Source organism: Leguminivora glycinivorella, chromosome 14, assembly GCF_023078275.1.
Source record: "Leguminivora glycinivorella isolate SPB_JAAS2020 chromosome 14, LegGlyc_1.1, whole genome shotgun sequence".
Taxonomy (NCBI): Eukaryota; Metazoa; Arthropoda; class Insecta; order Lepidoptera; family Tortricidae; genus Leguminivora; species Leguminivora glycinivorella.
Window position 1 is genome coordinate 12375848 of NC_062984.1, and position 13890 is coordinate 12389737.

The following is a 13890-nucleotide window of genomic DNA, read 5'->3' on the forward strand; positions in this document are numbered from 1 at the left end:
CTCGTCCAGGAATTTATTAACAGGGCATAAATCACATCAGTACACTTCCAGCAGTGCTCATAAAAACGCCCCTCACGCGATTAGAATGAACCCCCTTTGTTTTCTACCGCTGAATTATTGTTGGCCATTATCTGCGGTGCATCGGGATTTTGAAAAATCGAACGTTCTCAGATTTTCATTTGTTTTTCTTTTGATAAATTTATTGTTTAATAACCCAAAAATTATTATTCGTCGGCAAAAATGGGCCCGTTAGTTAGAAGCAAAACGTCACATCAGTACAGTTGCAGCAGAGCTCATAAAAACGCCCGCTTACGCGATTAAAATGAACCCCCTTTGTTTTCTTTCTGTGGTGCTTCGGGACTTTGAAAAATCGAACGTTCTCAGAATTTCATTTGTTTTTCTTTTAATAAATATATTGTTTAGTAGCCCAAAGATTTTTAATTCGTCGCTCGAGATGGGCATGTCAGTAAGAATCAAGAGGTCACATCAGTAGTATATCAGTACACTTCCAGGAGTGCTCATAAAAATGCCCCTGACGCGATTTGAATGAACCCCCTTTTGTTTTCTACCTGAATTATTGTTGGCCATTATCTGCGCTGCGGTGCATCGGGATTTTGAACAATGTTTATAACTATTCAAAATTTCGAATCAATAGCATGAGTAGTTGTTGAGATATTTAGTAATCTGACAGACGGACAGAGCGGCACCATAAGGGTTCCTTTTGTACCTTTTTGGTAAGGAATCCTAAAAATCGAACGTTTTCAGATTTTCATTTATTTTTCTTAATTAGTCACTCGAAATGTGTATGTCAGTTAGAAACAAAATATCACATCAGTACACTTTCCAGGAGTGCTCATAAAAACGCCCTCTCTCGAGATTAGAATGAACCCCCATGGTTTTCTACCTCTGAATTATTGTTGGCCACCATTATCTGTGGTGCATCGGGATTTTTAAAAATTAGACGTTTCCGATGTCGTCTTTTTTCAAATATTTATTTCTGAATTTAATATTATTGAAATCAGATTATTAAGCCTACTTAATAATCTGCTGCTGAGGATGTTGGCAGCCCTTCTGTATGACTTAGTTTCTCAGTCTGTGGTAAATTTACAAAACAATAACAACATATATAAAAGTTACCATAAAAACACAGAGCGTCTGTGGAAAAGGTCGTAAAATAGGCATCTATTATTTATACGAAACGGCCATATTGCCAGCTCAAAATGGAACTACAGCACTGAATGGCTGGTCAGATTTCCCATTATTTTCATAAAGACTAACAGGTCAATACAAATCTACATCGACATCAGAACGATATCCGAAAGACGTAACTTGGTTATTGTGCGTCTCGCCTGCGCCAAACAACTACGAGCAAGCACGAGCGTAAAACATGATATCCAAATGACATTCTTCACATGTCATGACAATATCAGTGCAAGTTAGAATTGACTTGTATAAGTTACTGTGGCCATTATCAGTCCGATATTGAATCCTCTCTTTGTTCTACGTCCGAAGATTGTCCAGATCCGCATGGCTAGCTTTTATTGATTTACGTGCAATATATTCACGGCTTTTGTAAATATAAAACTCTAGTTGATACAGGCCCCATAGCTGAATGGCATTTCTGCGACGCGATTGCCACCGAAACGCTGCAGAAATGTAGTCTGGCTTTGTCGCGCCAATACGCAAGAGCGATAGAGATAGATCGCTACGAAAGAGATATTCTGATAAATAATATTATCGTGAGCGTTTCGTTAGCGTTTGTGCATTTGTAATCTATTTTTTTAAGAATCGAACAATAACTAGTCAGGTATGTATTAAGCAATTAATAATTAATTAAAAGCAGACTAATAAATATGCTCATTCAGGAATTTTATCTAAACGGACGTTAAATAAACTATTCACAACAATCAAATACTTACGTCTTGATTAAAAGTATATTTACGGTAAAATCTAATTAAGTGGGCTTTAGTTTCAGGAAAATAGATAAATGATAATCAATTAAATATTCCACATTTTTATTCCATAATTTAAAGGATTACCCATCATGCATAAGATAACAAACACATAAATATACAATTGAATTCACAATATTAATAGCCATAAAAAGGTACTTAACTTACGATTTCGGTGGTACTTTACACTTCAACAACTTCTCAGTGAATGCCCCTTGTTAGGCCTTGACTTAGCTATTTATGCACAACGATCACGCCATTAGTGCCATTCCCCTCGACCAATCAGAAACGAGGGAAATGCATTTCAAGGCGAGTAGTCAAACATGATACTTTCTATACAAGTATTTACAAAATTACATTAAACGGGCCACCAAAATATGTAAATTGTAATATAATATTGATAAAATATTATTTTTTACCATGTTTTACAATTATTTATCAGTATTTAAATAATACAGTTAATAATTAACTAACTAACCAGTTGGTTGGTTGTTGTTGATCAAATAAACAGGTAGTGACACGAATTGTCAATTGAGTTACTTTCATACAAATCATCATTAGTTTATAACGACTACCTTCGTTTTATTTAATAAACAACAACCTCAAACATTATTATTAACTAAATATAATCATATTCTATCACGGCCATACTGACCGTACTTCGTCCTCGAAGTACAATTAGATAGTCAATTTAATTTTACAATTAGATAGTAAATGTATAGTTAAATCAACCAAATTGAGTTTTACACACATCGTATATTTGTATAATTAATATATTATGATCTGCTATAATTGCCAAAACATACATAGACATACCGATCGCATTCACACGCTGCCAGTGAGACTTAATCGGTACCAAGTATGTGGCCGACCAGCGGTTTTGATTATAAATGCCAAATCATACATATAGATATACCGATCGCATTCACACGCTGCCAGTGAGACTTAATCGGTACCAAGTATGTGGCCGACCAGCGGTTTTGATTATAAATGCCAAATCATACATAGATATACCGATCGCATTCACACGCTGCCAGTGAGACTTAATCGGTACCAAGTATGTGGCCGACCAGCGGTTTTGATTATAAATGCCAAATCATACATAGATATACCGATCGCATTCACACGCTGCCAGTGAGACTTAATCGGTACCAAGTATGTGGCCGACCAGCGGTTTTGATTATAAATGCCAAATCATACATAGATATACCGATCGCATTCACACGCTGCCAGTGAGACTTAATCGGTACCAAGTATGTGTCCGACCAGCGGTTTTGATTATAAATGCCAAATCATACATAGATATACCGATCGCATTCACACGCTGCCAGTGAGACTTAATCGGTACCAAGTATGTGGCCGACCAGCGGTTTTCTTTTTTTATACATCTAATGACAATAATATAATTAAACATTGTAAAAAAAAATATATCATTTCATACAAATATATATTTGACATACTTAATTATAATAACTTCATTGATTAATGGCATTTTCCACAGCAATGTTTTCCTCTACCCACTCTCCTGGCCAAAAACGTAATTTTTCTTTAGCAATTATTATGTTTCTCAAATTACCTATGCCCTTCAGAGCGAAGCGGTCATTCGCAAGTACACGGCTAATTTCGTAAGGTCCTTTAAACTTTTGTCCTAGTTTATCATTACGCCTATGGTCTTGATTGACATAAACTAAGTCTCCTACATTATAATTTTGTGTATTTCGTCGCACTGAATCAAACCGTTGTTTAAATTGTTCAGATATTTTAATTAAACGTTGTCTGGCAAGTTCACGGTCGGCTTGCACGTTAATAGCAGGCTCGTCATCTTGATTAAGAACTTCATTTAGGCGGACTTGGACACAAGGAATATTAGCTTCTACACCTATAAGTAATCTTAAGGGTGTAAATCCGGTTGATTTTTGGACAGTTGTATTTATTGACTGTTGAACCTTCCAAAGATCGTTCGGCCAATCTGACGATTCATTGCGTAATGTGTTTAACATATTAGTTACAGTGGCCACGTATCTCTCTACTTGACCATTGCTTCGCGGGGTGCCAGTAGCTATCATGTGGTGTTCGATATTCAATTCTCTAAACAAGTTTTGGGTCAGACTAGAGCTGAAGTTAGTGCCACGGTCAGTGACTACTAATGAAGGTGTACCAAATAGTGTGATGGTTTCTCTTAAAATCGGTATTAATTCATGAGCATTTAATGTTTTAAGTGGTTTAAGTAAACAAAATTTAGTGAAACCATCAACTATCAACAATACGTGTTTGTAACCTTCATTAGATGTAGTGAACGGGCCAGTACAATCTAGATGCACTGTGTGAAATGGGATAGCAGTCTTGTCGATAGGGTGTAAATAACCCTGTTTTGGTCCAGAATGCCCTTTTCTTTCTATGCAAATTAAACAATGGGAAATATATTTTACTTGCAGTTTAAACTGCAAGTAATAGTACATTTCGTTATAAGTGCGAGAAGTATGTCATTACTTCACGAGTCCCGAGACATTTTGCCACGAGCGGCACGCGAGTGGCAAATCTCGGGACGAGTGAAGAATGACATTCTCGCACGTGTGACGAACGACGTTTTTTAATACAGTTGCGAAAAAACACTACTACTACTTACTTACAACGAAATAAAATAATCCGAACTATCAATTTTCCCATGGACATTGACGGATTATTTGACAATCCAAAGGCGTATTTTTGAAGCTTTTAAACTTGCGTGCATATTTTCGAGTTTGCTATTCATCTAACATAATTTATTTCATTGGGTGCCATAAAAACATAAACATTTACGATTTGGGACGATTGTTTAATGTACAACTACATTTTAATTTAATCGATCCATTTCTGCCCCGACATATTGCAAATAACGTAAAATAATTATGACTAATCGCGTAACATATTGAGGTTTTTTGAACGTGCATTAAGTTAAAACATGGTAGACGCCTCTACTTTGACAGTAGAAGACGCGTTTCGTTCCAATCATGTTCTGTTTACACGACTCATTATGACCGATTTTTCAAAGTATAAACCATTTTATAAATTATGTTTAGTATGACTAAAAGTAAACAATTACATATGAAATATTAACGTTTTAAATATTAATCACTTAATAGTATGTTTATAGTTTTATTCTGTCTTAGTAAACTAGACTAATATGAAAACAGCTCGGTAAGTAGTCGTAAAATGGAACGTATATACTTTTTACGCACTAGTTCGTAAAATACAACTTCTCGCACGCTAAACAGCCAAAAAACGGGCACTTTTTGAGCAACTGTATTAAAAAATATATTTTTTAATTTTTCCTTAAACTAAGTTTCAGAGAAAAAGATCATTTCGACGCTTTTGGAAGTTTTAAAAGTCTCGTTCCTCAAGTAGATTGATGGGCATTGTTTATTTAGAAAGTACGATTTATTTTACTTAATCTACATGTTATAATTTCAGGTTTTTGTAGTTAGGTATTACAACGCATGTTTGCCATCATATGTGTGGTACGATGCCAAATGAGGCGGCGTCGCCATACTTCAAGTACGAAAGAAAATTTATAACTTTGTCTTATTTTTTACGATACCTTGTATCGTCGTAACTATTTAATTCAATAAATAAATGTGCTACAGTTTTTCATCCCCTTGAATAAATATGTAGCTATTGTAGCTTCAAACAGCGCTTGCGAAAGTAAAGTACATAAGTATGTAAGTATACATAATTACATACTCATATGAAATATGCCCTAAAATTATGTACCTACACTGAGAAAGATAGCGGGAAGCTATTTTTGTTTTTTAACCCCCGACGCAAAAACGATAGGGTCTTATAAGTTTTACGTGTCTGTCTGTCTGTCTGTCTGTCTGTCTGTGTGTGTGTCTACCTGTGGCATCGTAGCTTCCGAACGGATAAACCGATTTAGATTTAGTTTTTTTATGTTTGAAAGCTGAGTTACTCGGGAGTGTTCTTAGCCTTGTTTCATGAAAATCGGGGGTTTTTTTCAAAATTTTAATTTTAATACTATGGAGTGACTAGTCCAAAAAGGCAGTAGGAGGTACTCACATGGTCGACACTTGTACGCCACTCGTACGAACTTCCTAGCCTTAGGGCACGGATCGGGGGCACCCGCCATCAGTGCTGTGCTGAATTGGCAGTTTTTCTTCTTCTGACATGCCTCCACTACTGTTTGTAGTAAGGAGTACTGAAACAATGGAAAATAAAATTTTAAAGGTAATGAACATAAAATCACATTATACATATTTAAGTATTGTATATACTTTCGTGGAAGAAAAAAAAAACATTAAATTTTTTAAACATCCATACTAATATTATAAATGGAAAGTGTGTGTGTCTGTTTGTTTGCCCGTCTTTAACGGCAAAACGGAGCGACGAATTGACGTGATTTTTTAAGTGGAGATGAAGGGATAGAGAGTGACATAGGCTACTTTTTGTCTCTTTCTAACGCGAGCGAAGTCGCGGACAAAAACTATGAAGCACAATATTAAAGAAATGAAAGACATTGGAGAACTACCTATATTGACTAAATTATATGTATGCATTGATTTTATTGATGGCAGTAATAATGTTTTCAGTACAAGCCCGGTAGCCGAATGGCATTTCTGCGACGCGAAACGAAATCGAAATGCTGCAGAAAGGTAGTCTGGCTCTGTCGCGCCAATACGCAAGAGCGATAGAGATAGATAGCTACGAAAGAGATATTATCGTGAGCGTTTCGTGAGCGTTTGTGCATTCGGCTACGCACACAGATGGTGTTTTCTGCCCGCTCTAGTGTGCAAAGTGATTCATTTTGTTCGGGCTACGGGCGAGTAGCGCAAATGGTCCGGCGTTTAGGTTGCACGGAAATAATAAAGCTCCACGTAAATAAATATATTATTTAGTGAGCGTCAGGACCACTGGACCACTACAGATATTTGATGTTTAGTACATACTAAAATTTAGTACCTATTGGTACCTGAGTACATATATTTGGTACCTCCACTGATATCGAAAAATCGAGCGAATAAAGTGGCCAGACATTCTGACGTCAGGATGTCTGGACCATTTTTGGTTTACATAGTTCTAGACAACACTACTAATTGATATCTTAGTCAATATTTACTACCTATTTGGTACCTGTCAATATATTTTTTTTCAAATTTTTTTGGCGTACCAGAAAAAAGTTATGATGGAATTTAAAATTGTGAGCCCAGCCGTGGCGTAGAAGTATGTAGCGCCAGTCAAAAGAATAGAGGCAAATCCGCCTGCCCTCCTGCGCGTCAACTTAAATAGGAATTTATTTTTAGGCACTCGCACATCATCTCTACTGACTAGTGGCATTAATATAGTCGAAATATAAAAGTAATTACACTAGTTTTCCATTTTCCTCCTGAGAGAACCTCCTACAGTCTCAATAACGTCTAATGTCATGTCATGTCCCAGAGAGACATCTCCTGGCGGAGAAATTTGTAAATCAGTTTAACCCTGACAGCCGGTCATTTTTGCGACTGTTCAGCAGCTGTAGAGCTGTATGGCAGATTTGGCGGCATTGTGACTACTGATAGTAGATGATTGATTTGATGTTTGTATTTATTCATAATTGACACTAATCGATGCAAAAAACAAATGTTACCGAAAGCAGTGGTTTATTTATATGATAAACCCCTATAACGGAGCTCTTGGACCATAGACTGGTCCGCATCATCAAAATACATCCTATATACCAATATTACCAATGACGCTGTTAATTATAATAGTTTATGCTATTTCCCCCCTAGAATTTGCCCAACTGTTGCCACGTGTTTAGGTCTCTCAGGATGAAAATGGAAAACTAGTGTAATTACACTAATTACTTTTATATTTCGACTATATTAATGCCACTAGTCAGTAGTAGAGATGATGTGCGAGTGCCTAAAACTAAATTCCTATTTAAGTTGACGCGCGCAGGAGGGCAGGCGGATTTTAGAATAGAATAAGAATTTATTTATTGCCTCAAAAAACTTACAAGTAACCTTACATGCTAAGTACAGTACATATTATCTTACATACTAAATGTTACTTAACTAGACAAGTGATATATACAGTATATTGGCAATTGGTTCCAATCTCAGCATGTGCCAAGCTGAGGGCCTAGCGCTGGTTTTCAGACTGGACCTTCAGGATCGATCGGTCGCAGGTTAACAAATTACCGTGCTGATAGGCTTTTACATTACATAGGTAATTGATATTATAAATTAAAGATTAAAATATAAAAGGTATGTTAAAAACAATCTTAAGAAAAACAAAACAGATATACATGCTGGCTTGTACTCTATACCTAGACGTGTGTGTGTGTGTGTGTGTGTGTGTGTGCGCGTGTGTGTGTGTGTGTGTGTGTGTGTGTGTGCGTGTGTGTGCGTGTATGTGTGTGTGTGTGTGTGTGTTTGCGTGTCTGTGAGTGGGTACCGCTGGCTTGCTTATCTTTAGGAGGGAGATAAAAATTTGCGCTGCATCTCAAGAAGATGTGATTTAACCAACTGCTTGTATTGAATAGATCCCATTCTTTTGACAGGCGCTACATACTTCTATTCTACGCCACGGCTGGGCTCACAACTTTAAATTCCGTCATAACTTTTTTCTGGTACGCCAAAAAAATTTAAAAAAAATATATTGACAGGTACCAAATAGGTAGTAAATATTGACTAAGATATCAATTAGTAGTGTTGTCTAGAACTATGTAAACCAAAAATGGTCCAGACATCCTGACGTCAGAATGTCTGGCCACTTTATTCGCTCGATTTTTCGATATCAGTGGAGGTACCAAATATATGTACTCAGGTACCAAATAGTATCAAATAGGTACTAAATTTTAGTATGTACTAAACATCAAATATCTGTAGTGGTCCAGGGGTCCTGACGCTCACATTATTTATAATATTAAAGAAAATTTGTTTACATGAGTCGAATGAAAAATATTAAGTAGGAAAATAGAACACGTCAATGTCATAGCATAGACTACTGTAAGTAAGGCAGCCAGCAAGAAACCTTGCTTTTGGTATAAACCTCAATACATTTCCTGTCAGGTCGAAATTTCAGAGGACCATATATAATTGTACATGTACAACCTATACTGAAAAACATCGTATGATACATACATACATACAATCACGCCTGTATCCCATAAAGGGGTAGGCAGAACACATGAAACTACTAAAGCTTCAGTGCCACTCTTGGCAAATAAGGGGTTGAATTGAAAGAAAACGAAACTGTGACATTGCAGTGACAGGTTGCCAGCCTCTCGCCTACGCCACAATTTAACCCATATCCCATAGTCGCCTTCTACGACACCCACGGGAAGAAAGTCGTATGATACTAATGCGAAAAGGAAATTCATACCTCGTGTCGATTTAAAATACCGGTTTCGGTGTTTTAATTTATCGAAATTCCTTTTTTCGTTAAGTCTTAATAAAAATTTCACGTGTTTATGCTACAAATAATATTTTATTAAGTTAATTTTGATGGATTATGACATTCTTATTTCTCTGCGAGTGAGCAACATTGTGTGCATAATGCTCATGATAATAAAATGAAAACTCAGAGCCAGAAAAACGAAATGACCCTCGTTTGCATTGTTGGTTGCACTCTTATTAGTAGAGAGATGTTATGCTGGATAAATGAAAATGATATTACAGTGATAAAATTAATGTTGGCTAAATTCCAAAATAGAATAGGATTGCGATTATAACCTACTTCAATATTTCGCATTGCCTCGCTTCTAGGTAGATAATCAATATTAAACATGCATTCACATGACCACCGGTCTGGCTCAGTCGGTAGTGACCCTGCCTGCTATACCACGATCCTGGGTTCGAATCCCGGTAATTAATATACGACCGGAGGGAGAGTTTTAAATCGTCACGAGTTACGAATTTCCTGTTCGCACGTGTATTGAACGACATTTTTCAGTACATATAGCCCTTTGAAGTTTCGACGTGACAACAAATGTGAAGAGGAAATTAAAACTCATGTCGATTGAAAACACTGGCTTCGGTCGTGTAATCGTTTGAATTAATTGGTTGTGAATTGATTAATACTAATAATTTAATAATTACGATGCAAGAGCAACAAGTTGTAGAAAACACTCCTTGGGTTTTTGATCGAGACGTGTTACAAATTACCTATTCAATTTCGTACGTGGATTGTACATTGCTACTTACAACTAAAATAAGTAGTCTCCAAATTATTTTAAACAAATCAATTTGTTTTTTGGCTCTTCTCAAAAGTAAGCGGTTTTTTCTTAAAATTTTACGTACATTATATTATTAAATTATAATTTCATGCTTCATATAGTTAAATCAACATTCTGGATAGTGTAGGTATGTCATATAAGAGTATTAGATACATATATGTATTATATATGTGAAATTTTATCAGTGTTTAACAGGATGAAGTGGCCGTTCCCACGAAAATAATGAATAAAGCGGAAATTTATAATCAGTATTATGCACTTGCCTGTAGGCAATATTTAGATACGTAGAACAGTGTGCGTAGCTATCTATCTCTATCGCTCTTGCGGATTAGCGCGACAGAGCCAGACTACCTTTTTGCGGCGTATCGTTTTCGTTTCGCGTCGCAGAACTGCCATTCGGCTACGGGACCAGAAAAGCATAATGAAATAAATAAGGACAACCGGGGCATTTGTTACTGTTGGATTGAATGAGTTTCTTGAAGATACCTAATTATAATCTAAAAGCATTTTGTTGCAGGCCTCTAAGTTCGAAGTATGGACACCCAACTTTAAATTTATATGGCTATGACAGTTCTAATATATTCCGTTTAGAAAATATTTATCAGGTTCTTGGCAATTAATTCCTAACTATAACTAGGAAGGCGTGAACATCCATGAGTGTGACACCCCTTGAGTTGCAGACGTCCATAGATTACGGTGACCGCTTTCCACCAGGCGGATCGTATGCTGGTTTGCCACCGACGTAGTGTAAAAAGAATTTTGTCAGTCTTATCCTCGAGTCTAATCAAAACAAGGCTATTACTAATTGCTACTTTAGCTAACAAACTTAGTTCAGCTGCCTACGCAGTAAGGAGAATCAGACAGCTAACAAACGTAGAGACGGCCAGGCTGGTATACTTTGGTTACTTCCATAGTGTTATGTCGTATGGAATTCTGTTATGGGGTAAAGCCGCAGATATTCAGACGATATTTGTGCTGCAAAAGCGAGCTGTACGTTCCATATATGGACTGGGCGCTCGAGCTTCCCTAAGAGAGAAATTCAAAGAGGTGAACATTCTTACCGTTGCCTCTCAGTACATACTTGAGAATATTATGTATGCTAGGAAAAACATCCATGAATACAAGCTTAACAGTGATATCCATAACTATAACACTAGAAACAAACATAAACTTGCCGTGCCCTTCCACCGTCTCCGTAAGGTTAGTACGTCTTTCGTTGGGAACTGTACACGTTTTTATAACAAAATCCCCATTGATGTAGTGAACTTGCCACTCGGCAAATTTAAGTCACATGTTAAGCGCTGTTTGCTAGGTAAAGCTTACTATACGGTAAATGATTTTATAGATGATAAAAATGCCTTTAAGCCAGTAGCTTGATTATGGTAGCAGAAGTTTGTAATACAACCGTACTAGTATCCAGTAAAAATGACACAGCGTAATTTTTCTCATGTGATTGTATTGTATCATTAGTTATGTTAGTAGGACGCTTAGAGACCTTATACACCTCTAAGATTTTTGTTTTCATTATATAGCGTAGTAATATAAAATTTATTTAAAGTATGATAGTACACTGACCCTTAGAGACCTTTACATCTCTAAGTCACGTTGAGCATGTAATTAGTTATGTATAGCTATACTAGGCATTGTTGCCCTCTTTAATGTCACCTACAAGCTTAATGTCGTGTTTCACTGTGTCGATTTTTCTTTTGTCAATTTGCTGTTAGCTTGAACATGTCATGCTCGCTTAAAAGTCTTTGCTTACGGTGGCGTGTTGATCGGGTCGCCACCTTCCCGAATGGAGGTTGAGGGAGGCGATGGCTGAGATACGCGTCATACTCGTGAACGGGTGCTGTTTGTGGAGACTGGTCTGTTCAAGCTTACCTGGGCCACATGTTTTGTTAGATTATTTAACTTTACTTTTGAGCGGATTGCGAGACACTACATTCGGTTCTTGTAAGAATTAAACTTAAGTAAGTAATGTCTTAAGGATGACACTAGAGACCATCACGTTGTCGTTTAATTTAGTTAATTTTAGCTTTTGGACACTTAGAGACTTTATACATCTCTGAGATTTTGATTATATTTTATTTTAAAATAGATTCCTTACTTTAATGACCTTGTTGTCGTTTGATTAAGTTAATGTTAGTTTTTTGGACACTTAGAGACCTTATACATCTCTGAGATTTTGATTATATTTTTAAACTTAATTTGTAACCTTGATTGGCCCTTATTTGTAAACTTGATTTGTTCTTTAATGATTGACAACTAGAGACTTGTACATCTCTTGAAATGTGTAATTTAGCTGTTCATTTTCTGTATTTTTTTTTGTATTATTTGACAAAGGTTTTTACTTTTAAATATTTTAATTTTATAAAATTTGACTCTTGGAGACGCTATACATCTCCATGGATTATTTGATTAAGTATAATATTTTTACTTGTAATATTCAGTCTTTTACAACTATTGAAGTATTATAGATTTCTTTTATCTTTGTATTTGTTTGCACTTTCTTTATGTATTGATTATAGTTAGTAATAATATGACATTTAGAGACTTTATACATCTCTAATTCTATATCAGTGTATAGCTACTTTGCTTATGATTAATATTTTTAGTTAATATTTCTATTAATTTCATTTGTTTAACTTTAATGAATACTCTGTAATGTTGACATGTAAAAGTGCCCCCGTGGCCTATTTGCTGAATAAATGATTTTGTATTTTTTGTATTTTGTATTATCTCAACTAACTATTAATTCAGAACAGGCCTGTTTTTTTTCTTCATGCATATTGGTCATTGTTCCCAAACCATTTTCAATCAATATCAATTTACCTATACAAGCGGCTGCTTATTAATAACCACAGCGGAGGGTCTTTCAAGGGTAAAAAGAAGGGGAACGCTAATGCTTTTTAAAATATCACATCACAACCACTCCCCCGAAGCAATTCCACACTTTTGGATAAAATACAAAAAAGAAGCTCTAGTTTGGACGTAAATTTGTATAAAATTTTAAATTATTAGTCGTCCTACAATAAAATTTACATTAATATTAATCAAAGACATATATAACTCCGTATAGACAGATATAGTCTAAGAAAAAAACGTACCTCAGTACCATACAGAAAAAGGTACGGTGGTCTAGATGGCATTACACCTTTGGGGTACGCTCAGTTAGATGGCGCTAATATTAATATTTGACATTTTCACACATATCGAGCTAAGAATATGGACCAAATTGTCAAGAGATGGCAGTCTATGCACTGTGATTACAGATTTTACTTCGACAGTAACTCTCTATAATACTCGATCCTCTTTGATATTATGTTACTTTTGTGTATAGCATTAAAAAAATTTTTTTTATTATTTGGTGTGATAGTAAAAATATATCTTTTTATGTTTAAATTCTGGTTCATGACATATGTAGGTTAGGGTATATCCAGTAAAAGCGAAGGCTTTGTAATAAGGGTTCGATATAACATTTTGATAACTAACCTTACAACTTACAAGCTTACATAAAAACTTATGCCTTTATTCCCAACAGGGGTAGGCAGATCTCTTGTTTAAGTTTAAATACTAGTCTTAGCAATAAAGGGATTAAAAGAAATCGTGACAGGTTGCTAGCCCATCGCAATTTATGAAATTAGAAAAAAAAGGGATGTCAACTGTCACTTAGCAGTCATTTGTGTTTTTTTTATAATTTCTTACAGTTCAGCACACGCAAAG

The 13890-nt window shown here is 35.8% G+C and overlaps 1 protein-coding gene across 1 annotated transcript in view; it reads right to left on the reverse strand.

The window, feature by feature from the left end:
• The window catches only part of LOC125233555 (protein eva-1 homolog C-like), a 108473-nt gene that overhangs the window by 35821 nt on the left and 58762 nt on the right, over positions 1 to 13890 (reverse strand). Inside the window, exon 3 of the mRNA XM_048139609.1 lies at positions 6006 to 6144. Coding sequence (XP_047995566.1) covers positions 6006 to 6144 — 139 coding nt within the window. The remainder of the gene's footprint in view (positions 1 to 6005; positions 6145 to 13890) is intronic.